Genomic DNA, 26088 nt, shown 5'->3' with positions numbered 1-26088 from the left:
TTTTTTCCAGTTTATAATCCTCTACAGTTCCATTATTTTAACTTCAAAGGTTAATACATTATTGAATAAACCAGAGCATCTTGCAGAAAACAAAGAAATTCAAACCTGGTTATAAGTCAAGGATCCAACATTTCTCAAATTCCTAAGTTTTAGAAAAGAGGTGATATGTGTTCACTTTTCTTAGTTTTGTCCACCTTTTCCTGTTGCTTTTTTCCCTATTTCCATCGATTTTTCCCAAGCGTTCTCCTCTTTTTATTTGACTTTATTAAAAAGAAAACTCAAATCCTTTGCAGGATAAATCGCAGTAGGATGTAAAAAACAAAGTAGGATGTAAGAAGCCATAAAAGATCAGAATACATTTAAACCGGGTGTGGTTCACAATCCAACAGAGCTCTTGTTAGTTTCTAATTTCACATTTTAAATAACAGTTTCTTCTTAAAAAAATATGAATTTGAATTATGCCTTGAATTGCAAGATAATCTGTTATTTTATAGAATTAATAAGTGTTTTTGCTATAAAGTAGCACTGAGATGTTTTTGTAATCAACATTTAAATATCTTTTAATGTTCCTCCTAGTTTGTTAAATACAGCTAAGGAATAGAGGCAACATGTTCTACACACATGTGCTTATGAGTAAGCGAGGGCCTTTGGCCAAAATCTGGCTTGCTGCTCACTGGGAGAAGAAACTCACAAAGGCTCATGTATTTGAATGTAATCTAGAGATAACCATTGAAAAAATTCTTTCACCTAAGGTATGTTATTGGTTAAAATTATAGATTAAAATTATAAACAAAATTTATTTATAAATAAAATTAAAATTATAAACTTCCAAGGAAATTTACTTCTGAAATGGTCTTCATTCTTTTAATTCGTATAACATTTATTACCTGAGCTTAAACATACGTCAGTTTCTGTTGGTAAATACTATTTCATATGTTTATCATGAACAGATTGGACCCTGAAGTAGAGGTCATGTTTTATACATGTTTTGCAATCCTTCCTTATATCCTTAACAAAATACCATGTAAGTCATAGGAACCAAATAAGTACTACTTAGAAAAATAGTGAACAGATGAATACACAGAATAGAAAAAAAATTGAGTATAACTCAAAATATATATGAAAATACTTCATTATTAAGACACTATAATAAGATATTACAATTTGCATTAAAGTATTGTTTTTGTATGTTTTTAGGTTAAGTTTTTCTGCTTCAAAGATGGATGAATGATAATTAGAAAACCTTCCATGTATCAGGCACTGGGCTAGGCTTTATGTTCATTAGATTATTTAATCTTCACAGTAACTTTATGAAACGGGCTTCGTTTAGCCTCAGTGAAGTGTGGTAGTTAAGGGGATGAACTTTTGAGTTAGTCAAATTTAAGTTTAATTCCTACTCCATTAGTAGTTGTGTTGCTTTGGACATGCTACTTAACATTTCTGAGTCTGTTTTTTTTTTTCTTTGGTAAAAAGAGGGTGTTGTTAAAATTAAATAATATATGAAGAGCTCTTAAGAAAATGCCTGGCACAAAATAAATGTATAATAAGTTGTGGCCATTATTAATAAACTGAAGTTCAAGAAGTTTGAATGACAACCTCAGTAACTGAGCTAAGACTTGAACTCGAGTCTGCCTGACTGCAGAGTTTATATTATTCCCATGAAACCAATAATAACGCATTTCACTTAAATGGTACCTGAGATTATCTTCATTGGGTAAGAACAAAAGTTCACCATTTTACAAGATGAAGTAAAAGTAATTCACTTTAAATAAGAATAAGTAAAATTTCTCCTTTTTAAAGAGAAGAAATTCTATGATTTTGTAATTTTCAAATAGGGTTTATGGGTCTAGTTCTTAACATTCTAATACTTTAAAAATTATTGAAAGGTGAAAATTGCACTTCGAACTTCAGGACACCTTCTTTTGGGAGTTGTGCGAATCTATAATAGGAAGGCAAAATATCTTTTGGCAGATTGCAGTGAAGCATTGCTTAAAATGAAGATGACATTTCGCCCAGGTATACTTGCAATGTTGATTTGTCTCACTTTCTTGGTTCCCCTTGGCATTTTTATTTGGGGTGGGCTATTTTAATTGGTGGTGCTCTATAATTCCAGGGTGTATAATGAATATAAACTTTCTTTTCAATGATTCTAAGTTTCCATGGTTAAGGACAAATTATATTCTTTCCCTTGCTCTTTTCCTGTATTTTCAGGAAAAGGTTATACTTTCAAAAACTTGTAATTTTCCTGCATATTTACATTAAAAATATATGTAAAGCTACCACAATTATGTAAGAAATTCTGAGATCAGTTTTAACGGGTTGCTTAGTTTGCTGTATGTTTCTGCCTCTGTGAGATGAAGTGTAATTGACAAAAGCCAGATATTATAATTGTCATTATTTTCAGAATTCTTAGAACTCTAAGCAGCATGCTATTATGAAATATTATAGAAAATCTCTAGACATTCAAAAGTCTTAGAGGTTTACATGCATCATAAATATAATGCCTTTAAACTTAAAGACATTCATCATTTCTATCTCATATTATGGTTATTTAGGTACAGGCCTTGCCTCTTACACTAGTTTGCAAGCTCCTTGAAGGTCACATCTCTGTCATGTTAATTTTCTGAATCTCTTATAGTACTTGTTTCAGTGCCTTGAACATACTATTCCCTCAATTAATATTTGTTGAATTGGGGCTGACAGGGTTTTTTTTTTCTTTATTTAAAATATTTGTAGAATCTCTACATAAGTTTATACTCAATCAAATATGGTTCATTTGTTTATTATTTCATTTATATAATCCACAGGTATTTATTGATCCCATATTTTGTGCCAAACACTATTTTAGGTTCTGGGATGCAAGGGCAAACAAGGCAAACAAGGTGCCTTTCAGTTTGGTGAGGAAATCAAATAATGAAAAAGTTTTTTTAAATTATCACAATAATTTTAGATTGCAATTGCACTATGCAGGAATGTAAGCAGAGTATTACAACAAAAAATAACAGAAAACTTTACTTGAGTTAGGCTGATTGGGGAAAGCCTTTCAGAGAAGATTGAATTTAAGGTCAAACTTCAAGAATGAGAAGAAGTACCCAGCCATGTTAAAAAGTCCCTGAGGGAATAGCATTCTCGGCAGAGGGAACTGGGAGAGCAAAGATCTGGAGGAACAAAAAGGCCAGTATGGTTGGAGTCTAGTGAATGAGGAAAAGATGATGCTGGTAGATTTGTAGGGATTAGATTAGAAATTTGGATTTTATTTAAATGCACTGGGGAAGTCACTAAATCATTTTAAGCACAAGAGTGAACTGATCTGATTGCTTTTTAAATATTTTTAATATCACTCTGGCTGTTCATAGAGAATGGACTAAAGAAGGTCAGGAGTTGGGATTTTCTACTTATATAACATTATTGCTCATTGAATGTGGTTTTTGATTCTTTTCAGGACTGGTTGACCTTCCAAAAGAGAATTTTGAAGCTGCTTACAATGCTATTACACTGCCGGAAGAATTTCATGATTTTGACACCCAGAATCTGAAGTAAATTTTTAAAATTTATTTTCCTTCAATTTGATTTTCTTGATATTTTGTTGTTTTCACCTTCATATTTCATGAACACAAGTGAAATCTAGGTAACAACTGAAACACATGCAGTTGACATAACTTAAATTCGGTGTGAAATTTTGAAACACAGTGCCAAAAATATATCATTATATTTGCTGAAAGTAGTTCACACTATTGACAATATGTTCATCCACTCATTCAGTAAATATTTATTGGGTGCCTTCCATATGCCAGGCACTGATCTAAGCACAAAGGAGATAGCAGTAAACAATAGTTCCTGTCTGCAAGAATCTTACATTTTAGGCAAACAATAAACAAATAAGTACACAATATGCCAGGAAATGATCAGCAATATGAGAAGAAATAGAAAATAAAGTAAATAAATGAGGATGGTCAGGAAAGGCTTTTTTTTCTTTTCTTTCTTTTCTTTTTTTTTTTAAGGTTTAGAACTGAAACCTGAAGGAGGTGTAAGAACAAATCATTCGGTAACTTGGGGAAGAAGGTTCCAGGTAGAGCAAGTGGGAAGGCCCTAAGGCAGAACACATTGGACATTTTCAGGGAACAGCAGGGAAACAAGTGAGACCGGAGTGCTATAAATGAGCATTTGAGTGGTAGGAGATGAGGTCAGAGAGGTAGCAGAGGGTGCAAATGATGTAGGGTGTTGTAAGCTGCATTAAAGACTTTTATTTTACTCTGATAGGAAAAATAGGAGGGTTTTGAATAGGGGAGTGACTGGATCTGACTTGATTTCAACATGCTTCCTCAGGCTACTTACTATAAGGGGGAAAGGGAGGAAGCAAAGAGCCTATGAGAAGATTATTTCAGTAAGAAGTCCAGATGATCCCTCCAACCCAACACCTAGCCTGGATCCCCTCCCCTTAGGGGCTGCAAGGGGAACTCCACCCCAGTTCTTACCAGGAACTGCTGGGGGAGAGCCCAGAGCTGAGAAGGTCTCCCTGCCCACACCAGACCATATCCCCACCCTCCACTGATCTGAAAGTGAAAGCCCAGGGGACATGGGGGAAGGAGGGCATTGGTGGTTGAAAAGAGTTAGTGCCTTGGGTGGGGGATCCCAGGACTCATGACTGGGATGGACAGGAAGGGGACATGACAGATGTGGGATCAGGATGCCTGGCCTCTGTGTCCTTGAAGAAAACTTCCTGTGGCCTTTGTCTTGTTCTTCCTTAATAAATGGTACTACACCAGCCAAAAAAAAAAAAAAAAACCACAACGAAAAACCAAGTCCAAGGGAGAAATGACAGTGTCCATGATCACTTCACTCTCAGTCTTCATGTTATCAAGGTGGTGACAGTCAAATTATGAATATATTTTGAAGACAAAGCCAACAGGATTTCCTGAAAATTTGGATATGGCTTTAAGGGAAAGAGAGATCATATGATTTGGGCACGAGAATGAAGTTAACCACCTAATGAAATGAGGATAACTAGGGAATGGCAGGTTTAAGAGGGGCAGGGTAAAGGCTAACTTAGGCTTTAGACATAAATTTTGAGATGATTGTTGCACACCCAAGGACAGTAGGCAGGTAGTTAAATATCTGGGTCTGAAATTCAGGAAAGAGGTCTGGATTGGTATATATAAATTTGGAAATTGTGAACATATTGTTGGAACTTCATCCATGAGTCATAAAAGACCCACAGGGAATGTGTGTAATTTTTTAAAAAGAGAGAGATCTGAGAACAGAGCGTTGGGTCAGTCCCAGTAGCTAATAGTCTGATGAGGAAGAACTATTAAAGGAGATGGAAAAAGAGCAGCCAGTGAGATACAGAAAAAATCAGAAGTAAGTAGGTCGAGAGAGACTGTTCTATGAGGAAGTGAACATCTGTTTCAAATGCGGTTGGTTAGGATAAGTAAGATAAGGACTGAGAATCGACTCCTGGATTTGGCAACCTGGAGATCATTTGTATATATGCATGTATAATAAACTAGTGTTTGTAAATAATACTATTGAGAAAATAAAAGTGGTTTTATGATAAAAACCTGTTTTTTGTTTTAGGGGTTTGGGGTTTTTTCAGGATATTGCAAAATCCTTGGGTTCTATTCCCATGTTTTTGTCAATCTTCTGTTTCTCCATAGTGCTATTGATGTTTCAGAACACTTTGCTCAGAACCAAAGCAGACCAGAGGAAATCACACTTAGAGAAGATTATGGTAATGACCTACTTTTCCAAGCTGGAAGCTTTGGTGAGAATATTTGAGAAATTAAAATTATAAGCTTTAACCAATTGTACTTGCAGCTTTGTACTGAAACAATGTCAATAGAAAGAGCTATCCTTACACCATTAGGAATATCTTTAGAATGAATCTCTTGTTACGTAAACGCAACTCTCAGTAAGTTTGCCTTTACCTTTGTCAATGCCAAGACTCAGTCTTAGGCTGTAAACTTCCCTTCTTACTGTACAATCAATTTTGAATACTAAATACATGTAGGCGCTATTATAGGCACAGGCACTGCAAAGTTTGCAGAGGCATTTCCTGAAGGAGCTCCCGTGTGGGTTAGAGACATGCAAATAAACATTTGCTGTGGTAACATATACATAAGGTTTTACATGTGTGCTGCATATAGTAGCATGACTTCAAAATATAATTCCTCCAGTATATGATGATATCAATTCTTAAAAAAAAACAAACAAACAGATTTTAACATGGCTTGGGACTAAGGAGGAAATACCAGATGCCAAATACATACTCATGATTGTGAAACAGAAGATGTTGAGTGTATTCTAGAATTGAGGCCATATAGTATTTGTTCTTTTTATGGCACTTACCTCTGTCTTATACCATGATATTATGTATATCCTGTGTTAATCTGAAAACCCCAAGATGATAAGATCTGTGTCATATTCATCTTTGACTCACTTATAGTACCTGAAGCTCTGAGCATAGATAGATAGTCTAAATCTGTGTTTGGTGGGGATGGGTGGTCAAGGCAGTAATGCTTGAGCTACATCTCTAACCTCTTCTTCTTATCCTAACTCTCCCTCCATAACTCTTGCGATCCATAGCTGTGTTCTTAAATGAAGGACAAGTTTTATAATTTTTGTTAATTTTTGGTCTATCATGGAATGATATTTTATAAAATATTTAAAAATTGATTACTAGAAAAATTAAAAGTTTAAAAATAAAATTATATGCTTCAATTTTGTTATTAAATTCAACATATATAAAACTACTCTGTAAAATTGCTCTAAGATGTTCTAAACTTTACCTTTAATTTGTGTATTTACTCTGTCATGGACGAGGACCAACCCACAAACCATACTTTGAGGTGCATGGATCTTTTACTGTCTGTAACCCTAAGACTTAGAATGTAATACATTGGCAAAAAGTTAATCATATTTCCTACTGCCCAAGACACTCTTTACACATTTCCCTGTAAATGCTACTACTCTTCTTTAGGACTGAAACTTTAGGATCACCTTTTTTCTTCAAGATTTTATTTATTTGAGAGAGAGAGATAGAGAGCTGGGGGATAGAGAGCTGGATAGAGAGAGTGGGAGGGAGAGGGAGGAGGAAAGAATCTCAGACAGACATGTCTGAGAAGAATGTCAGACAGACATGAAGACAACCCTGAGATCATGACCAAAACCAAAAGTCAGATGTTTAACTGAAGGAGCCACCCAGATACCCCACTAGGATCACTTTTAACTACACTTTCTGTAAGCTTCATACCAGTGTTGATTTACAACAATAAAAAATTGGAAATGCCTCTTAGGTCTTCTTTCTATTTCCCTAGTCACCCTAGTTTACCAGTAATGGGATACTTGCATGGCTCAGATGATGAAGTATCCAACTCTTGATCTCAGCTCAGGTTGATCTCAGGTTGTGAGTTCAAGTCCCACATTGAGTTCCATGCTAGGTGTGGAGTCTACTTTAAAAAAAATGTATATATACACATATATATACGTGTGTGTGTGTATATATATTACTTAGAATGTATTACATTACATACACACACGTGTGTGTGTATATATATATATATATATATATATATATATATATATATATATTTCATAAGTACTAAAGGCCTGGAGTGCTATAATACCCTCCTACATATCTCCCAGTGTCTTCCCACATTTTATATATCTCTGCAAAAACAATTGTCCTTAAATTCATTTTTTTTTAAAATATCACATTCCTCTACTTAAGTATCTTGGATTCCTATGACTTACTTTAGACACCCCTGCCTATCCTCAAGGCCCTCCACAAGTATATCATCTTCTTTGTTTTATCAACTTTGTTTTACTCTCACTACAGTTTTTGCTCTAAATGTCTTACCAGTCAACAAATACAATTTAACTGTTCTCAGTCTGTGTCTCCCACAATTCAAAAAAGGGGAAGAACATGTTCTTAGTATACCAATAGATCCAAGTTTGAATCAGCTTTGTCTCTTGCCCTGCTGTGTGATATTAGGCAAATCATCTAGCTTCTTTGAGCCTGACTACCCTTTTTGTAAACTGAGATACTACTAAAAACATCAGAGAGTTACTTCCCTTATTCTCTCCTTCAGCTCTTTTCACCAATAAATGATTTTTCTCTCTTCCAAAAACTAGCTCAAACCTAATGTTTTCTGAGAAATGTTTAATATTAATCCATACTATTCTGAACTACAATATAAGATTGAAAGCAATGATTATTTTAAAAAAATTTTTTTTAGTAATCTTAGTATTGTGATGCTCAATGCTCAGAATACAATGTCTGTTGATAAATTTTATTATCTTATTGATCAAAGCTGGCTTTTCTTTTGGGAACTTTCAAGCTGCTTCTGGAAGATGTGAACATATTTTAGGTTTTTTGGGTGGGGGAGGGTTGTTTGTTTTTTTAAGTCAGTCTTCTATTGAACAAATCTTTAATCCAGTGCAATGAAGGCTCCCTTTTTCAAGTTTTCCTTTCCAGGAGATGTGGGCCTATAGAGAAATCTTAATATAAATGATTCTTCATTGTTTTCTTTACCAATACTAACATGGTTGTTAAAGAGAGGGAAGAGAAGACCAGCTCTGTCTGACCACTGGTTTCAGACTCCTGGACCTAGAGATTCAAACCCAAGAAAGGGAAAGAATATACATGTGCTGACAGCCAATCTGGAAGCAAGTCAGGGAGTTCACTTTAACTGCTGCTGTCAGTGTCTTAGGAGTTGCTCTCATAAGTTGCCATTTTGCAATATATTTTACCAGTGAAATTCTAACACTGATACTGTCACTGTCTCTGCTAGGTTCAGATCCTGGCTTTGTCATTTATTGGGGTATGACTGTGTGCAAATTATAAAACCTTTCTATGGACGTGTTTCCTTGTCTGTACAATAAGGATTATAATAGTATTTTCTGTTACATAATATAATGCACATAATAAGCACTCAGTTAATGTTAGCTGACTGTGTTTTTTCTTTTTAAGTGCTGTATGTCCAACACCTAGCAGATTGCTTAATACCCAGTCATTCAATAGGTATTTATTGAATGAATGTTAGAAGCCCATTCTTTAATATTTTATCTACTTTTCCATTCCTGAGAAGACAGACATGCCTCTTATTTTCCAAACTTCCATTATGGATAAACAACACAAGAAACTGAAATAATATGATATAATGCTTGATCAAGCAGACATGACCTTTCTAATGCAGAAGACATTATTCCACTACCAATAATAACCCTCTGGGAAATTATTAAATTGAATTACAACTAAAAACCCTATCCTAATGTTTTTTCGGAAAAAATGCTAGACTAAAAATCCAGTCTCCACTGATTAACTGAGTGACATTAGTTGAACAATTCAAATACGTTTTTAAGCTCTTATTGTTCTTATCTGTAAAATGGGAGGGGCTATACAAGAAGATATCTGAATTTCCATCTAACCCTAAAACTTTATGTTTCTATGGCCAACTCAGTATTAATGATATATATTCATTTAGGGGAAGAATCTGAAATTCTCAGAAGACATAGCTTCTTTGATGACAACATATTGCTGAATTCCAGTGGTCCTCTAGTTGAACATAGTTCTGGAAGCCTTGCTGGAGAAAAGTCTCTATTCTATGACAGTGGAGATGGATTTGGAGATGAAGGGGCTGCAGGAGAGATGATTGGTATGCTGTCTGATTATATAGAAATCAAATATTTATTTCAATAATACTAGAATGTATTAATCTGTTTATTAGATCAAACTAAAATTTCAGGTATGTCCCTGTGTCATATAAATCAATATATTTTTTACACAAGTTTTTAAAAATCTATGGTGTATTTAAACATTTAGGCTAGGTCTAAGTGAATAGCCATCTATTTAAACACATTTTTCATTTAGGTTATAAAATACTATTTGTTTTTATTTTTACAAATTCTTAATTTTTAAAGGGGAAGGAGTAGATTTAATATAGTCCTCACAAAATATATTAGATCATATATTAGAAAACATTATTTTCCTTAACAGAAATTGTGAAACAGCTAAAGGATCTGTCTGACATTTTATATTATAATTGTATATTTATATCATGATGTTTTTATAAAATAATCATAGAAATAGGGTAGACAAAAACTGGGAAATCTAAATACACATGTTCTAAAGATATTGATGGTTAAGTAACAAATCTTTTTAAAATTCTCTAGTTTGCTTTAAAAGGCTTGTTATAGCAAACTTTCTGAAATTTTAAAATTATGAAAATACATGGTTTTACCTTAAATCTCTACTAAAGAATTTTGAAAGCTTTTACTTCTTGATTTGAAATCTAAAGATGGTTATGTAATAAGGTTACTATCTTGGTATTAGTTTAGTAAATATCTCCTGAAATTAAACATCTACTTAATAAAGGAAAGGAAATGATAAATATATAATTTAACATTATCCTGTTTGAAATACAAGAGTCTGTGTAACCATTCAAATCTACTTAAGTAGGGTTGTACCTTATCATTCTTGTATACAATAGTGTCAGTAAATGTTTAGTGAACAAATGACAGATTCAACTCTGTATGACAAAAGTATTTATTGTTTTTCAAGACAATCTACTGCAAGATGATCAGAATATCCTGTTAGAAGACATGCATTTGAGCAGAGAAATTTCTCTGCCTCCTGAGCCTTCTGATACTATAGTGGGTATGATGAAATTATCCTTTCTGTAGAAAGTGAACAGATACTAATATTCAGATTAAGCCCTATAACTGCACAGTTTAAGTAGCAATATAGTATAATGAAACATAGTAAAGAATGTTATCCCTCAAACTCTCCTCAGAGTCTGACCCTGGACAATATGAAATAGGAAACTAGGTTCCGAGAAAGTTACAGTGAAAGTATTTAGCCAGAATTGGGTTTATTTGGTATGAGAGCACATTTAAACACTGCCCCAGACCACGTAATTTCTGTGTCTCTTCAACTCCATTAAGTACATGATTCTAAAAACCAGATTTGGTTCCAGTTAACAATATAAGTATTCAATTATCATTATCTTTTGCTTTTATTCTCATATAAGCATCTAAGTTATAACATAACCATTATTTTTTTAACAATTCCTTTTATGGTGGAATTATTAGTGGAACCAGATAATCCAGAGTATATATGTCTACCTGAAAATGGAAAAATGGATGACACATTATCAAATGAAGAACAAGGATTTACCCTTGACCCAATTGATGCTTCAGGTCAGACTAAATCATGTTTTTGTTTTTTGTTTTTAAAATTTTTTTTTAAGATTTATTTATCTGAGGGGGAGGGGCAGAAGGAGAGGGAGAGGAGAATCCACAACTAGACTCCCCACTGAGTGTGGAGCCCAACACAGGGCTCGATTTCATGACCCTGAGATCATGACCTGAGCAAAAATCAAGAGAGTTGGCTGTTTAACTGACTAAGCCACCCAGGCTTAGTTTTTATTTTTGATACACTATTATATTATTTACTGTGAGATAATCTGTGAAATATTATTGGAAGGAGTGAAACCAGTAATAACATTTGCAATATGATAGGGAAAGGGTATGGAGGAAATTTGAGGTGATCCTTTCATTATGGTCAATTGTGGTCAAGCCATATAACCAGTGTGGAAAACAGGAAAATCTAAAACTGAGTTCAATGCCAGTAGTTACTGAACCATTACTTTCTGTTGGGCACAGAAATGAAGAAGACATAGTACTGCTTTTAAGAAGCTTACAATCTGATTGAGAAGATAGATAAACATGCAAATGAATGGAAAATAAGACAAAATAAAAGGATCAAAAGAGAAGCCTATGAGCTCTAAAATTTAACCTCATGCATGTTTTAAGGAATAAAAGATAAATATGAATTGAATATAACTTGACCTTATAAGGACATCATAGTTTCAAGTAGTATAATTGATATGAATTTCAGTTATAAATTCAGGCATGCAAGGGATAAAGGATTCAAGCTTTTTTCTCTACTTTATATAACTCTGAGTTTTTATCTCACTGGGTTGGTAAAAATTTCAATCTGTACATTTCCCCTATGTGGCCTAAGCTATGTAGTATCAAAATGTGGGAGAGGGGTGTGACAGGTAGAAAGGAAACTTTGGTCATCAGTCAAAACAGTTTGTGGTACCCACTGTCCCAGCCTATGTAACCTCTGGGGTCATCACAGAGCAGCCCTTCTGGGATCTCGCCACATTCCCAGGATTTTACTAAGGCACATTAGCAGGCAGGTTACTGTTCCATTTGGCTCCATCTGATCTCAGATCTTCTTCCTTTCTGGGAAATCTCATCTTCCCTTTTTGCATCTTTACTAAGGAAAAGCTTGACTCCTGCTTTCTACCTGGTAAAATTATCTAAAAGGAGTGCAATCCCATGGACCTAGCTACTGACTTGGAATTTATGTATGAATTTCAAAGGAGGAGGGAAAAATATACTGGACAGATACAAATTAATGTTTCAAAATATCCTCTTATATAGATATTTTAGGGAACTTCAAGATTGAGTTACTTCCCTGATTATATCCTCTGCTCTGCATTTCCTCATTTGTCTGCCTGCTAGGTCAACAGAGTCCCTCCTAAGCACTTTGAACAAACACTTTACAAAATGCATCCACTGTTGGCTGCTCACATATTCTAGCTGTGCAAAAACCTTGTGAAGCATAATTTATTAGAAGAGAGAAAGGGATTTTCTTCCCATGGCAACTCTGTAGGTTCCATTGTGGTAGACGTTTCTTAGATATGCAGCGCCTAGAATATCACTTTACAAAGCTGTACAACCAATCACATTTGTGCCTTTTTCTTATATTTAGACATTGCTGAGAAGAGAAAAGGCAAAAAGAGAAAATTGCTCATAGATCCAATCAAGGAGATCAGTAGCAAAATTATGCATAAACAGCTTACTTCCTTTACGGACACACTCATGGTTTTGGAACTTGCACCTCCTACCCAAAGACTGATGATGTGGAAGAAGAAGGGAGGAGTGGACACACTTCTGTCAACTGCTGCCCAGGATTTGACTCATGCTGCACTGAAAATGGTAACAGTTTGCATCTTTTTAAGTAGGTACAGTGTTTGGTTATAAATAAGTAAATCCGTATTTACATTCATGTATACAACAGAATATAGACTTACAAAAAATACCTCCTTTTGAGTTCATTTGCTTGATGTGTGTGTGCATGAATTGTAGTTTTCACTTTTTGGCACATGTGCTTGTATTTTATTGAATCGTTTTACTTGTAGAAAAACAAGAAATAAAAATGTATATTTTTACAGTTGTTTACAAAATGCTTTCTGTCCTCTGGCTTTAAACTTGGAAGAAAATTGATACAGAAGGAATCAGTAAGGGAAGAAGTGGAAAGCAAAAACATAATAGGTGAGACATCCTAACTGTTGAGGGGAATGTTGTAGAAACAAAAATGTCATTTTTGCATTTCAAGTGAAAATGGGATCCAGTTCCATATTCCCAAGAATAAATGCTGTCTCTAGAAGAGTATTTCAGCTTAAAGAAATTGTTACATCAGCATTGCCTACAGGTTAATTTTCATTCAACAAACTACATTAAAAAAATGAGGTATATATATTATGCGGATTCTTCGTAATCTCTCTCCTCCTCCCTACCTCCTTAATCTCACTTCTCCCTATCTCCCTATTCCTAATCTCACTCCTCCCGATCTCCCCCATCCCTACTCCTAAACCTTCAACAGATAAAACTATTTTATCTAGGAGGATAATGTTTCACTTTAAGACAAGGAACATGATAAGTCACCTAGTGATAAGAATAGCATTTAAAGAATACAATTAACCTGAGACATAGACACTTCCATCTACTTAGAGGATACATGGAGTATTACAAATTACTGATTGTTATTGTGACAATTGTAAAGGAATAATAAAACCAGTTTTGGCAGTGAGCGAATCTCTGCTTCCTGATCACTTGTCCTGAAGACATTAAAATCTACTGAACCAGGCACCTGGGTGGCTCAGTGAGTTAAGTAAGCCTCTGCCTTCAGTCATGATCTGAGGGTCCAGGGATCGAACCCCCGCATCGGGCTCTCTGCTCAGCAGGGAGCCTGCTTCCCCCTCTTTCTCTTCCTGCCTCTCTGCTTACTTGTGATCTCTGTCTGTCAAATAAATACATAAAATCTTTTTTAAAAAATCTACTGAACCATACACCAAGATGGACTTGAACTCTCCATGTTATCTTGTGAATGCATGTGTTGAAGTGAGTGTGGAGGAGACAGTTGGTGGAGGATGGGGAGTGGAGGTGATGAGAACCAGACAAGGGGGAAGAGAAGATAAATACATGATACTTGGGAAATTATAAGAAAGTTTGTACATCCTTTGCTTAAATTCTCAGATTCCAAGTTTTCTGTCAGAAGATTTCTTTTGTAACAACCATACTCCAATTTAAGTTTGAAAGATATTTTGGTGAAATCTTCTTTACTTCCTTAATAATTCAGAGACCTCTGTGATGAAAGAACTAAATTCCCACCAAGACTTAAATCAATCCAAAATGTGGAAGGATGTGATTGATGGATCTAACTGTAGCTCTCATGAGGATATCAATAAAAATACTAGTTCTGAGGTAAGTTAATCAAAGAAAATTATAAAAATATTATTTTTCTGACACAGAGTGAAGGAACCTTGAAACTTTGATGAGTCTTCTTGCATTATAGTTTATATTCTGTATTATCTTATTCTGTAATTTGTTTAGTAAGTGGCAGTACTATGTAAAGCATGATTTTCATCTACAGAACAGTCTTTTCTAGAAGTTTCGGATAGTAAATTACAAGATAAGTAGTTTCATACTGAAACATTTTGCATGATACATCAAATAAGTGAGTGTACTTGAATCCAGTTATATCCCAAGAATCCTACTGGACCCCACATTCAATATATCATGGAATTTTTTAGGACTCTGGAAAGTACACCTGTGTTTTTTTCCTGATCATAAATTCACTCTTCTCATGTCTAAGACATAATCTTAGACCTATATTTATCTTGGTCTTGAATCCAAAAGACTATCTAAAAATCCATGACCAAACAAAATTTTTAAAAAAAAATTTTTTGAAGAAATAATTTCTATTCAAAAAACATAGTCCTTTATTTTTTTTTTAAGATTTTATTTATTTATTTGACAGACAGAGATCACAAGTAGGCAGAGAGGCAGACAGAGAGAGAGAGAAGGAAGCAGGCTCCCCGCTGAGCAGAGAGCCCGATGCGGGACTCGATCCCAGGACCGTGAGATCATGACCTGAGCCGAAGGCAGCGGCTTAACCCACTGAGCCACCCAGGCGCCCCAACATAGTCCTTTAAAAGCATCATTGGATGGGGCGCCTGGGTGGCTCAGTGGGTTAAAGCCTCTGCCTTTGGTTCAGGTCATGATCCCGGGATCCTGGGATTGAGCCCTGCATCAGGTTCTCTGATCAGGAGGGAACCTGCTTCCCCCTCTCTCTCTGCCTGTCTCTCTGCCTACTTGTGATCTCTGTCTGTCAAATAAATAAATAAATAAATCCTTAAAAAAAAAAAGGCATCATTGGAAACAGTGTGCTTTAAAATATATTCCCCATTGTCACCTTAGTGGTTATACAAATGTAAGTATTATAACTAAACCATATAAAAATAAACTAGTGCTCTTCTGGTTTGTTCCTTCATCACTGTATTTTGATAGCCACTCAGAGAATTCAAAGTTAATCCACACTGGAACTGAATGGCCTTGGAAGGAAAAACAATTTCATAATGCATTAAAACAATGTATTTTACTGAATATTTGATAGTATACTAGATATTGAGATATTGGGTTGCCAGTACTACTGTCTTCCTTATTTTGGGCTCAAGCATTTCTTAGAATGCGTCTACTGAAACTTATGATCAGGCAAGCTTGTTTAGTTCACAATTTTTTAATACGTTAACAAAATAGATTTTCCCAAGTGCTTGAAGTAAAGAGATTGATATATGAGTTCTCTTGACCCTCTTAACTCCTTTACTCTATACTTAAATGCTTTAATTTTCAATTCCATTCTTATGGTGCTTCCAAAAATGGTGAACAGATATGAAATATAATCAGGAATGGGAAATATTGACAAGACAGAAAAATATTGATTCTGATTCATTGCTTTCAATTCTTCCTAAACCATTTTTATGTAAAATAACTACAAAATGGAGAGTACCTAAAATATAGAATATTCATAGAAATTAGAAGAGAAAAAATAAGTCTCCACAAACATGTAGATTAAAGAATAAAATGCAACTCCTTACATTCACTAAAAATTTTAAGAGATAAAGTGAAAAATCAAATACCCTTTGTTGTAGTAGGTTCCTAACTTGAAGACTGTTAAAGATGAAAAAGGGGCCCATGACTTCTATAACAATGAAAAAAGGATATGATAAGGAATGGAGGATTTCTGGCTTTCTTTTTTTCCTTCTTCCTTTATGCCTTTGCTCCCCTTCCAGAAGACACTGTTTTTCTTCCCTTTTGCCAGTGACAGCTCAAGCTGTGGTGGCAACAATCTTGCCATGGCCCTAGGTAGGGATATTAATATCCCTTCCTCCATTTTCAGCCCTCTGTTTATAGTTCTTCCTCCACCACCTGGTATTGGCATGAGGATAGAGGTAGGAGCTGGAGCTAGACAAAATGCTTCAAAGGAAAATGGTCTCAGCCACACAGCTATGAAGGTGCTTGATATGAGGTCAGCAGTGGTGAAGGAAGTAGGAGTGGAAAGGATGAGCAGCAAAAAGGGCAAGGATGTGCCAATTCTTCATTTGTGGAGGCATACGGAAAACAGGGCAGCCTATCTGGGATATTTCAGAAATAATATTTTGTGAGTGCAGGTAGTATTTTAAATCAGTTTTAGAAATTAGCCTTCATGTGATTAAAGCATTTAACAAAATAAAATTGTTCCTGCGATTACTACTACTGTGATGACTTACCTATTTTTCCCTAATTTGCTTTAGCAGGATATTGTTGAAATGGTATCTTTAGCTGCTGAGGAATCCTCTTTAATGAATGCCATCTTAGCACAAGAAAATGAGACTTGTACAGTGGCGTTGGTAAATATATGCATAGTCTTGAGAATGTTCTTACAAACTTTGTTCCTGGGGTGCTTGGGTGGCTCAGACAGTTAAGTGTCTGCTTTCAGCTAAGGTCATAATCCCAGGGTCCTGGATGGAGCCCTGCAGTGGGCTCCCTGCTTAGCAGGAAACCTGCTTCTCCCTCTTCTTCTGCCTGCTGCTCCCCTTGCTTGTGCACAGGCTCTCTGTCTAATGAATAAATAAAATATTAAAAAACAAAAACAAAAAACTTTGTTCCTAAATAGTTACCACCTTACTTACCTAAAAATTGGTTTTAGAGCTGTCATGTTATTTTCTAGAATTATTAAATTAGTGATCTCAACAAAAAGGTATATAAGTAGTTTGATAAGACATACTCAGAATTGCTTTGACCTTTTTTCTTTCTTTAACTTATTTTGAAATTTCAAATAATTTTAAAGAAAATTGTGAAATTTTTATGTTATCAAAGGTAGTCATAGGTTAAAAATATTGTGAATCACTGTTTTAATGTATAACATCTTTAAAGAAGCAGAGCTATAATAGAGGTACATCCTAGGGTGTTTGAAATTTTACTTTATTTATAAATTAAAAAAAAAACAAGAAACAAAAACAAAACACGGCATTTTTCCCCCAAAACATTATGTGGCTCAAGGCCTATATCAGACCACTAAAAAGAAAGTGGTCCTGCTGAAGGGCCACAATTTAATAGCAAAGCCAGAAGTAATATCTGACTCACCTGCCTCCATACATATCATGTTCTTATTTCTCCAGTCTTTGTACCACAGTGCTGAAGGCATTTTTAGGATTGTAATGAATTTTAGCTAAAGTTTCTTATCGAATAATATCAAAATAGCTATTAATGCCAGATGGTAAGTTTGTTCTTAAATAAATAATCTTTATACTGAGTTCCAAGACTACTAGATTGCTTTTTCAAATGTGATAAATAGACTGGATTCTGTAGATAGTCTAAGACAGAACAGATACCTGAACACCTTAGAGCCAGAAGTGGGGTGATTCATTTTCGCCTTTCTCTTTGCTCCAGTAGACACAGGTTGTTTTCCTACATGGCCAAGCAAACCACAACTCAGTACAAGTTCAGCTGCTTTAATAATCCACTGGGCTTTCCACACAATGGATTCAGCAGTAGGGTGTCGGAATAGATCAAGTAGACAGGCTTCAACAAAGCGCATAGACTATTTTTTCGGAGCATTTTCCTGGTTAGTTTAGTTGTGCAGTTATAGTTGAAGCTGTGGTCTCATGGATCTTGAACAAAGACTTGGGCCATTGCTTTTTTATATTTGAAAAACAGCATTTGTATACTTAACAATATAATAAGTACCAATTGGGTGAACTCATTTATCCCAGGGCAGACCAGAAAGAAATGAGTAAATTGTAGCTGAGGGGATTTGGAAAACTCTTCAGAATAAAGTGACCATATTTTCAGGTCATTCCCTTTGGAATGTTAAAACGAATGCTATACAGGCAGGACCAGGAAGCCAGTATAACTGGTAGGAATGAGGACTCTGCAGTCAGTCCCCTTAGCTTCAAGAATATGCTGGAACTCTCTGAAATCATTTTGGAGTCTGAAATTGAAAACAGACAGGAAGCATCTGGGCTCCAAAGGTACACGTGAAGTGACACTTGACAGTGTACCTGTGATAAGGATGATGGCAGGGTCAGAGCTAGCCTCAGAAAAATTATAAACTAGGTCAGTTCTGTGCCACCTTCCCCCCCGCCACACACAACCTCCCACCCCCTGCACTTTGTAGACTTGCTCTTTTGTCAGATTCATCAGCACCTTTCCTATGCCCAGTTCTGTTCTTAGCTCATAAAGTGTTAGTTGATAAGAACTTAGAATGAGTTCCTGTGAAGGGATTTCAGCTTGATGATTTTTAAATATTGAGAGTCTCTGAAGATGGCTAAATTTTAAAGACTGAAAAGAATGAACCTATTCAGAGACTATGACAGGAAGTGTGTTGATCTTTTTTGGACAAGTTACCCTTGAAGTCAAAAAAGTTCTAATCCAATTGTACACAGATGGCTAAACATCACGTATTAATTAGAGCTTCTGTATCACCAGCTAAGTTCAGATAAAGGCCTTTACAAGGCAGTTTTTCTATAGATTTATGTTTATTCCTGTCAACTCAGTTCAAATTGACTAGAGCTGGGATAGTCCTAACCAAAAGTCACTGCTTATTTTACTTTTGAGAGTAAAGACATAATGCTTTTGGATGCATTTCTAATAAAGACTGCAGAATCTCCTCTTCTGGAGACCCTCATTGCCTAGGTAACATTGATATAATCCTGCAAAGGATTGATATATGTTTTTTTGTTTCCTAGTCTCTCTATTATCAGACTGTAAGTTCTTTTTTTAGCAGGACCCAGTGTTATAGTTGGGGTTCTTGTAGCAGCTAACACTATGCTTGGCAAATAGTAAGCATTTAGTAAGATTTGTTTAAATGAAATATTTTATCAATCATTCAAACAGGAGTCATCAGAGAATGAACATAATACTGAGACAGAGAGATGGAGTCGAAGAATTCTTCAGATCTTAAATAGTTTGAGGGTAAGATGGTAGGATTTGTCAATCCTACTTTTGTTTTTAAAAATAAAATGCTGACATCAATCTTCTAGATGTTAATAAAAATGAAATAGTCTCCGTTATTTTTTTGTTGAGACCAAATTCCACTAGAATGAAATTAGTTTGAGCAGTATACCCAGGGCTCACTGTAGGAGTTTGCTTTCAGTGCCTGCATATTCTAATCAACTTCTTACCTATACTCATGCTCCTAGAAATCCAGTGTATGTCCCATTCTTGTGTTTAGTAGGCTATCAACTAATTCTCTATATGGAACTAAGTTTATAACAGTTTAAGAATAAAGCAGATTATTTTGAAATTTAACTTATATTTTGGGACACCTGGGTGGCTCAGTTAGTTAAGTATCTGACTTGATTTTGGCTCAGGTCATGATCTTAGGGGCATGAGATGGGGAGCCCTGAGTCAGGTTCTGTGTTGGGCATGGAGCCTGCTTGAAATTCTCTCTCTCCATCTGCCCCTCCCACCTCCTTCCCTGCTCTCACTCTCAAAAATAATTTACATATTTTTATCAATATAATACATGTATATAATTTTTGAAGTTCAGTAGTTCTATGCTATAAGGCTAAGAAGGAAACACAGGAATTTTTTGTCTTATCTTCCTTATTCCTAAGTCCTTCTCACCAAAGGCAACTATATTAAGCTGTTTCTTTTAGTATTTATATCTATACTTCTAATTTCATGTTCTTACTATTTTATCTGTTGACTTCTTTCAATGTAGAAAGAAAATTTAGTTTATTTATAGCTTTCTCACCAGTCTGTTTTTAGCACAGTATTCAGTGTCTACAGTGTTACAATTGTAATAGTTATGATGTAGGTTTGACTTTGACAAAGAGCCAAAGTATCAATGGTTTCAAAAGGTAAAGTATAATCTGGTATAGTCCCTACTCTCAAAAGGTTGTCAGAGACCCAGGTTACCTTTATCTCATTTTCTTTATTCTCAGAATTAAAAAATGGCTAAGTACCCACCGCATCTGCATTCTGGTCAGCAGCAAAATTTCCTTTAAGGGTACAACCAGAAATTGTGTGTGTCATTTCACATTTCATTGCCCAGAACTTAGTCACCTTGCCACATCTAGCTGGGAAATGTAATCCTTATCTGGCAATCTTGGGCCCAGCTAATTTTTCTATTGCTATGAAAGAAGACAAGAATGAATATTAAGGGACAATCAGTAGTCACTGCTACAAAGACTGTGTAAAAATTAGTGTAATTACATTTCTTCTGAACTTCATAGTGGGTTTTTTTTTTTGGAGTTAATCATTGCCTCATTTTTCCCATTTGCTTAGTGTCTATATACTCATCCTTAATTCTTTTCCCAAACTCTCTGACAATATAATGAAACCTCTTTTAGTATGCTCAAATATGTCAATTGATTGACCAGTTCCAGTATGTTTTATTGAAGATATTCCTCCCAGAATTCATCATCTTCTTATTCTCATTGGACTAGCTGCTCTCTAGGTCTTTTCCATTGTTTTTGTCTTGGGACATTCCTTTATCATAACATGGGAATTCCTTTGTCTTTTTCCCATATTAGTTTCTCTATTTCTCAATGCTTTGATCTTCCTTTACTAAATTTTTTGGTAGTTAACATCTTTTAATAATTTTCTGAGATAAAGAGTACATAGGAGAAAGACACCTTATGTACAAGTCTGAAAATTTATTTATTTTACCTTTAACTTGATTAGGTGTCTCTGAACAGAGTTTGAAAATAATATCTTTCAGATGTTGAAGGCTTTGTAACATATCTAGGTTTCTTGTGTTGTTCCTGAAAATTTAGATGCTGCTTGGTTGGCAATCCTTTGTAGGTGACCTTTATTTTCTGTCTGGAAACTTCTAAGTCTTTTCTTTGTACCTGCTGGTGTGAAATTTCATGATGATGTGTTTTGATATGGGTCTTTTTTCATTTATTGTGCTGAGCAGGTAATGGGTTCTTTATTCTGGAAGCTCATGTCCTTGAATTTTAGGAAATTTTATAGTATTTCTTAGATTTCCTCCTTGCTGTTCATCTATTCTATCTTTCTGGATTGCCTACAGGTCAGATGTTGGATCCCTTGAATTCCCCCTTAATTTTTTAAAAAATCTTTTACTTCTTATATTAATTCCCTTTGTCTTTTTTTCTACTCTCTAGAAAATGTCTTCAACTTTATCTTCCAGTTTTTATTGAATTATATTTCTACTTTCACCTCTTTTGTTTTCCAAAGTTTTTTCTTAGTTATTAATTATTCTTTTAGTTTTTAGCATCCTGATCTTCTCATTTATTTATTTATTTTTAATAGCTTTATTGATGTATTCTTAACATATAATAAACCACACCTATTTAAATTATACAGTAGATAAGTTTCAATATCATGTATATACCTGTGAAACCATCACTACAATCAAAAGAGCGAACATATGTATCTACAACCTCCCAAAATTTCCTTGTGCTTCTTGATAATCCTTTGTCCTGTCTCTCCCACTGGTCCCCCTCCCTCCTTCTCATCATGTTTTATGGATACAGAGTCTTCTCTTTCATTGGTTATAGTTTTCTTCTGGTCCCTACATTGTCTCTGTTTGCTTTGTGATTCTCTTAAATGTTAGTAATGCTCTTGAATGTTAGAAATTAAGCTCAAATGTCTGGTAGACCTTTGATTATCTGTTCTTATTTGAAAGTGAGACAGCAAAGGGATGTCTAGGTGGCAAAGTTGGTTGAGCACCCAACTTTCAGTTTGGGCTGAGGTCATGACCTCAGTGATGTGAGATCAATCCCTACCTCTGCTTTGTGCTCAGTGAGAAGTTTGCTTGAGATTCTCTCTCCCTCTCTCTCTCTGCCTTCCCTGCTTGTGCTTTCTCTCTAAAATAAATAAATAAATAAATATATTTTTAAAAAGAGCAGACAGCAGATATCAGATTGGAAGTTATATAAGCAAGGGTGACACTTGTAGACTTGTGGTCTTAACAGTGAGATAATTGGGCTGTGCCTCCCCCCGCCACACACACACTTGCATACATACAGGTGCCATTATCTGTCGTTCCCCTAATCCCCTGGCACCCATGGTCAGTTTTCCCAGCTAAATCTTCAAATCTACTGCCTAGGGAATGAAAAGCATGATGCCAGTGATTCAGGACCCAAGACGGGGAAGGGGAAACCTTGACTGTCTCATTGTTTAGCTTGTAGAATTTCACTTAACTCCCAGCTTGTGGTATGACAATTCTCCACTATCCACATTGCTTGGTGTCCCAACTCTGGAGCCTCAGTCATTAGAATCTCTGGAAAGGCAACTTCCTGCCTCATGGCAGGGTATTGGAGTTGTGATCTCCTGGTTCAGTGAACTGGTAGAGTGCACTTGAGGGTCTGACTGCTCCCAAGAAGACTTCTGAGGAATTCTTATCTCTATCTTCCAACATACTGTTGCCTGCAATTCCTGAGCTTTTCCAAGGTTCTATAGCTCACACTAACTAGCTTTCTGCTGGTTTTCCTTCCTGCTGGTACTTAGATTTTAACTTTCTCTATTCTACTAAGTCAGTCAGTCTTTCACTTTGTCTTTATCCCCTTCCTTTGTCACCTTGTCTTCTTTAACCTTCATTTTAGAGGGCTTTCTGGAGGGAACAGAAAAATAAGCATGAGTGCTCAGTCTTGCATATTGGGGTGTTTTTCAAAAAGATTCTTGAAATTGAAAAGGGTGTCCCTCTTCTCTTCCAGGGGAAAAAGCCAGTCAATCCACATCTTGTCTCCTCAAGAGGGAATAAGTGAAGGTTTGGCATATGCCACCTCTGAAAGGCTGCTGATACTGTCCTTTTCTTGTCCTTTTGTTTAGATAAAGTATGATAAAGTATTTAATTTATTAGTTTGTTAAGTGTTGTGGACTAGCAAAAAAACCTGTATATTGTATTTCTAAAAATACTTCACAGCTATCAAAGGCATATGAAGCTCAAGCCATACTGGCTAGTATTCATCACAGTATTTCTCACCAAAAAAACTATATTGTACTATAGACAGTCCTGTACTATACTGTTCCATTCTAGAACTCTGACTCCAGGTACTAGTCTTCATAAAAGGTGTTGTCTTTATCCATAATTACTTTACTGTATCTCAGTTTTTTTCTAGTAGGTTCATAGGTGCCCTGTGGTGAATCCAACATCTTTTTAATCTGTGCCAGGAAACTGGGAGATATTTATATAGTTATATTCCTCTGCCACTAAGATATAAATATAATTTTACATTTATCACCATAGTTGTTTATAGTGACCCCCACCTCCTAGTACCTTTAAAGAGAAGAAGCCTGATAGGGCTGATAATTTTCATTGTATTTGAAGCCTCCTAAAGTCCTGTGGCTTGTTTTCTGCCTGCGAGTCTAAACTCTAACTTCACTTTTCACAAAGCCACTTATGTTAACATCAAATTTTTAAAAGGCCTAACATTTGTATAACACATCAGAAATTTGTATAACACTTTAAGAGTTCTTTTCATACATTTTCTCAATGAACCAAGCTTATACTCAATGACCAATAATGTTTTCTAAGTTTACTAGTGAGTCTTTTGCATTTCTCCATTTTAGGACTTTACACTTACTTATCAAAAATATTAATATTTTATTCATTATGCATCCACAGCCTGCTGTACTTTTAATGATGTTGCTTGTCTTTTCTTTCTTCTTTTCTAATTATTTTCCCAGGAATCCAACAAGATGGGAATGCAGTACTTTAGTCTGATGAAACTCTGCAGAAATAGTGACCGAAAACAAGCTGCTGCCAAATTTTATAGCTTTCTTGTCCTAAAAAAACAGCAGGCTATTGAGCTGAGCCAGAGTACTCCCTATGCAGATATTATAGCTACAGTGGGACCAATGTTCCATAAAATGTGAAGGAAATCCAGAACATGCAGATTTATGTAATCATTGGAATTTCTGTGTAGACCATTTAGTTTAATGCAGAAGCTGTCTGGAAGTAGCTTAAAGTCTGATCCATTTCATATACAGGCTGACTCCTATTTCCCCTTTGTAAATTCAGAATCATCATAGCCAGAATTGGAAACCTCTGTGCTTACAGAATTATTTAATTGTAGCTGAGTAATATTTTTAACTAAGCTAACTTGAATGTATAGTATTTACCATTTCCCTGACTTGAATGTTGCATTTAGAATACATTTTTAAAATACTATGTGCCTTCAAGAAACATTTAAGGATAGGATATTTTTTTAAAGCCATTTTACATTGGATCATTTACATAAATTGTATAGGAAGAATTAATAATTAATACTCCCTTACTTCCCTGCAGACGATAATTTATTTGATTCTAATGCAGACCATCCTTGATTTGACCTAACACTGTGGTTTTTAATCTAATGTCTTAATTTAAAGGTTCTAAAATTCATCTTTGTTTTAAATTATCTGAGTGTATTTTAGTCTATTTATAGGTCATTTAGCATTTTTATTTATTATTTAATGATTATTATAACTACCATTCATGTATCAACAAAACTAAGTCTTCTTCTTACGTTAAAAAATTAGCGGACACTAATTCAGCATGTTGTCTAAAACTACAATTCAAGTAAAGGTCATTAAAATAAATGTTCTTTTACCTGGTGTTTACTGAGCATTTTTTACTTTAAAATCATTGTTTTTCTTTTTTTCTTAGTTGAAGTTTTAATTAGGAAATTTTCATATAATGCTCTGTGAACCCCATAGTATACTACAAAGTAAAACCTATAGTACTCTCTTCAATCCCCTTGTAAATCTGGAATTATGCTGCAAATGGAATTCTAAATGTCCTCTTTGAACATATTAATTATATAAGATTGAAATGTCAAAATTGTCTTTTTTAAAATGTCTTTTAATTTTTGAAAGATACATAATTTACAGTCACCCCAAAAAAGTCTTTTATTTTTTAAATTAACATACAGGAAAACTGACTTTTTCATTTTGGCACACAGTTCTGTGAATTTTAACACATGTCTAGATTCCTGTGACCACCACTACATTTGGGATACCAACAGTAATATCACCCAAAAACTCCCTTGTGTTATCATTTTGTAATCATTCCCTTCCCCATCCTAAGTCCTGGCAACTACTCTTCTACATGACTATAGTTTTGTCTTTTTAAGAATGTTATATATGTGGAATCAAATAATATGTAACCTTTTTTTTTTTAAAGATTTTATTTATTTGTTTGACAGAGAGAGATCACAAGTAGGTAGAGAGGCTGGCAGAGAGAGAGAGAGAGAGAGAGAGAGAGAGGGAAGCAGGCTCCCCGCCGAGCAGAGAGCCCGATGTGGGACTCGATCCCATGACCCTGAGATCATGACCTGAGCCAAAGGCAGAGGCTTAACCCACTGAGCCACCCAGGCGCCCCTAATATGTAACCTTTTTGAGACTGGCTTCTTTCACTCAGTATGCCTTTGAGATTTGTCCACTTGGCTGCACTTACCAGTGGTTTGATACTATTAATTGCTGAATAGTATTCTGTTGTCTGGATATACCACAGTTTATTTA

At 35.2% G+C, this 26088-nt stretch overlaps 1 protein-coding gene across 2 annotated transcripts; it reads left to right on the top strand.

Moving 5' to 3' along the window:
• The first annotated feature begins 608 nt into the window (after positions 1–608).
• RAD21L1 (RAD21 cohesin complex component like 1) lies at positions 609–24462 on the top strand. Of its 2 annotated transcripts, none has more exons than XM_059407932.1 (13): positions 609–752; positions 1887–2016; positions 3443–3536; positions 5655–5761; positions 9483–9653; positions 10559–10654; positions 11089–11196; positions 12782–13008; positions 13245–13344; positions 14432–14556; positions 16929–17021; positions 19510–19587; positions 24274–24462. In XM_059407932.1, the coding sequence occupies exons 1-13, from the start codon at positions 609–611 to the stop codon at positions 24460–24462; spliced, it is 1662 nt and encodes a 553-aa protein (XP_059263915.1). The 2 variants fall into 2 exon arrangements, with proteins under 2 accessions (XP_059263915.1, XP_059263914.1); XM_059407931.1 differs by having other exon boundaries at positions 16926–17021.
• Positions 24463–26088: the final 1626 nt, after the last annotated feature.

This window comes from Mustela nigripes, chromosome 7, assembly GCF_022355385.1.
Source record: "Mustela nigripes isolate SB6536 chromosome 7, MUSNIG.SB6536, whole genome shotgun sequence".
Taxonomy (NCBI): Eukaryota; Metazoa; Chordata; class Mammalia; order Carnivora; family Mustelidae; genus Mustela; species Mustela nigripes.
This window is presented reverse-complemented; position numbering and strand designations above follow the sequence as displayed.

What these genes read in the sequence shown, in the direction of transcription:
- RAD21L1 (XM_059407931.1), top strand. Translation starts at nt 609, where the DNA reads ATGTTCTACACACATGTGCTTATGAGTAAGCGAGGGCCTTTGGCCAAA. An exon ending in AAAAAATTCTTTCACCTAAG is followed by an intron (nt 753 to 1,886) that starts GTATGTTATTGG and finishes AATTATTGAAAG; the next exon opens with GTGAAAATTGCACTTCGAAC. An exon ending in GGCTGCAGGAGAGATGATTG is followed by an intron (nt 9,654 to 10,558) that starts GTATGCTGTCTG and finishes TTGTTTTTCAAG; the next exon opens with ACAATCTACTGCAAGATGAT.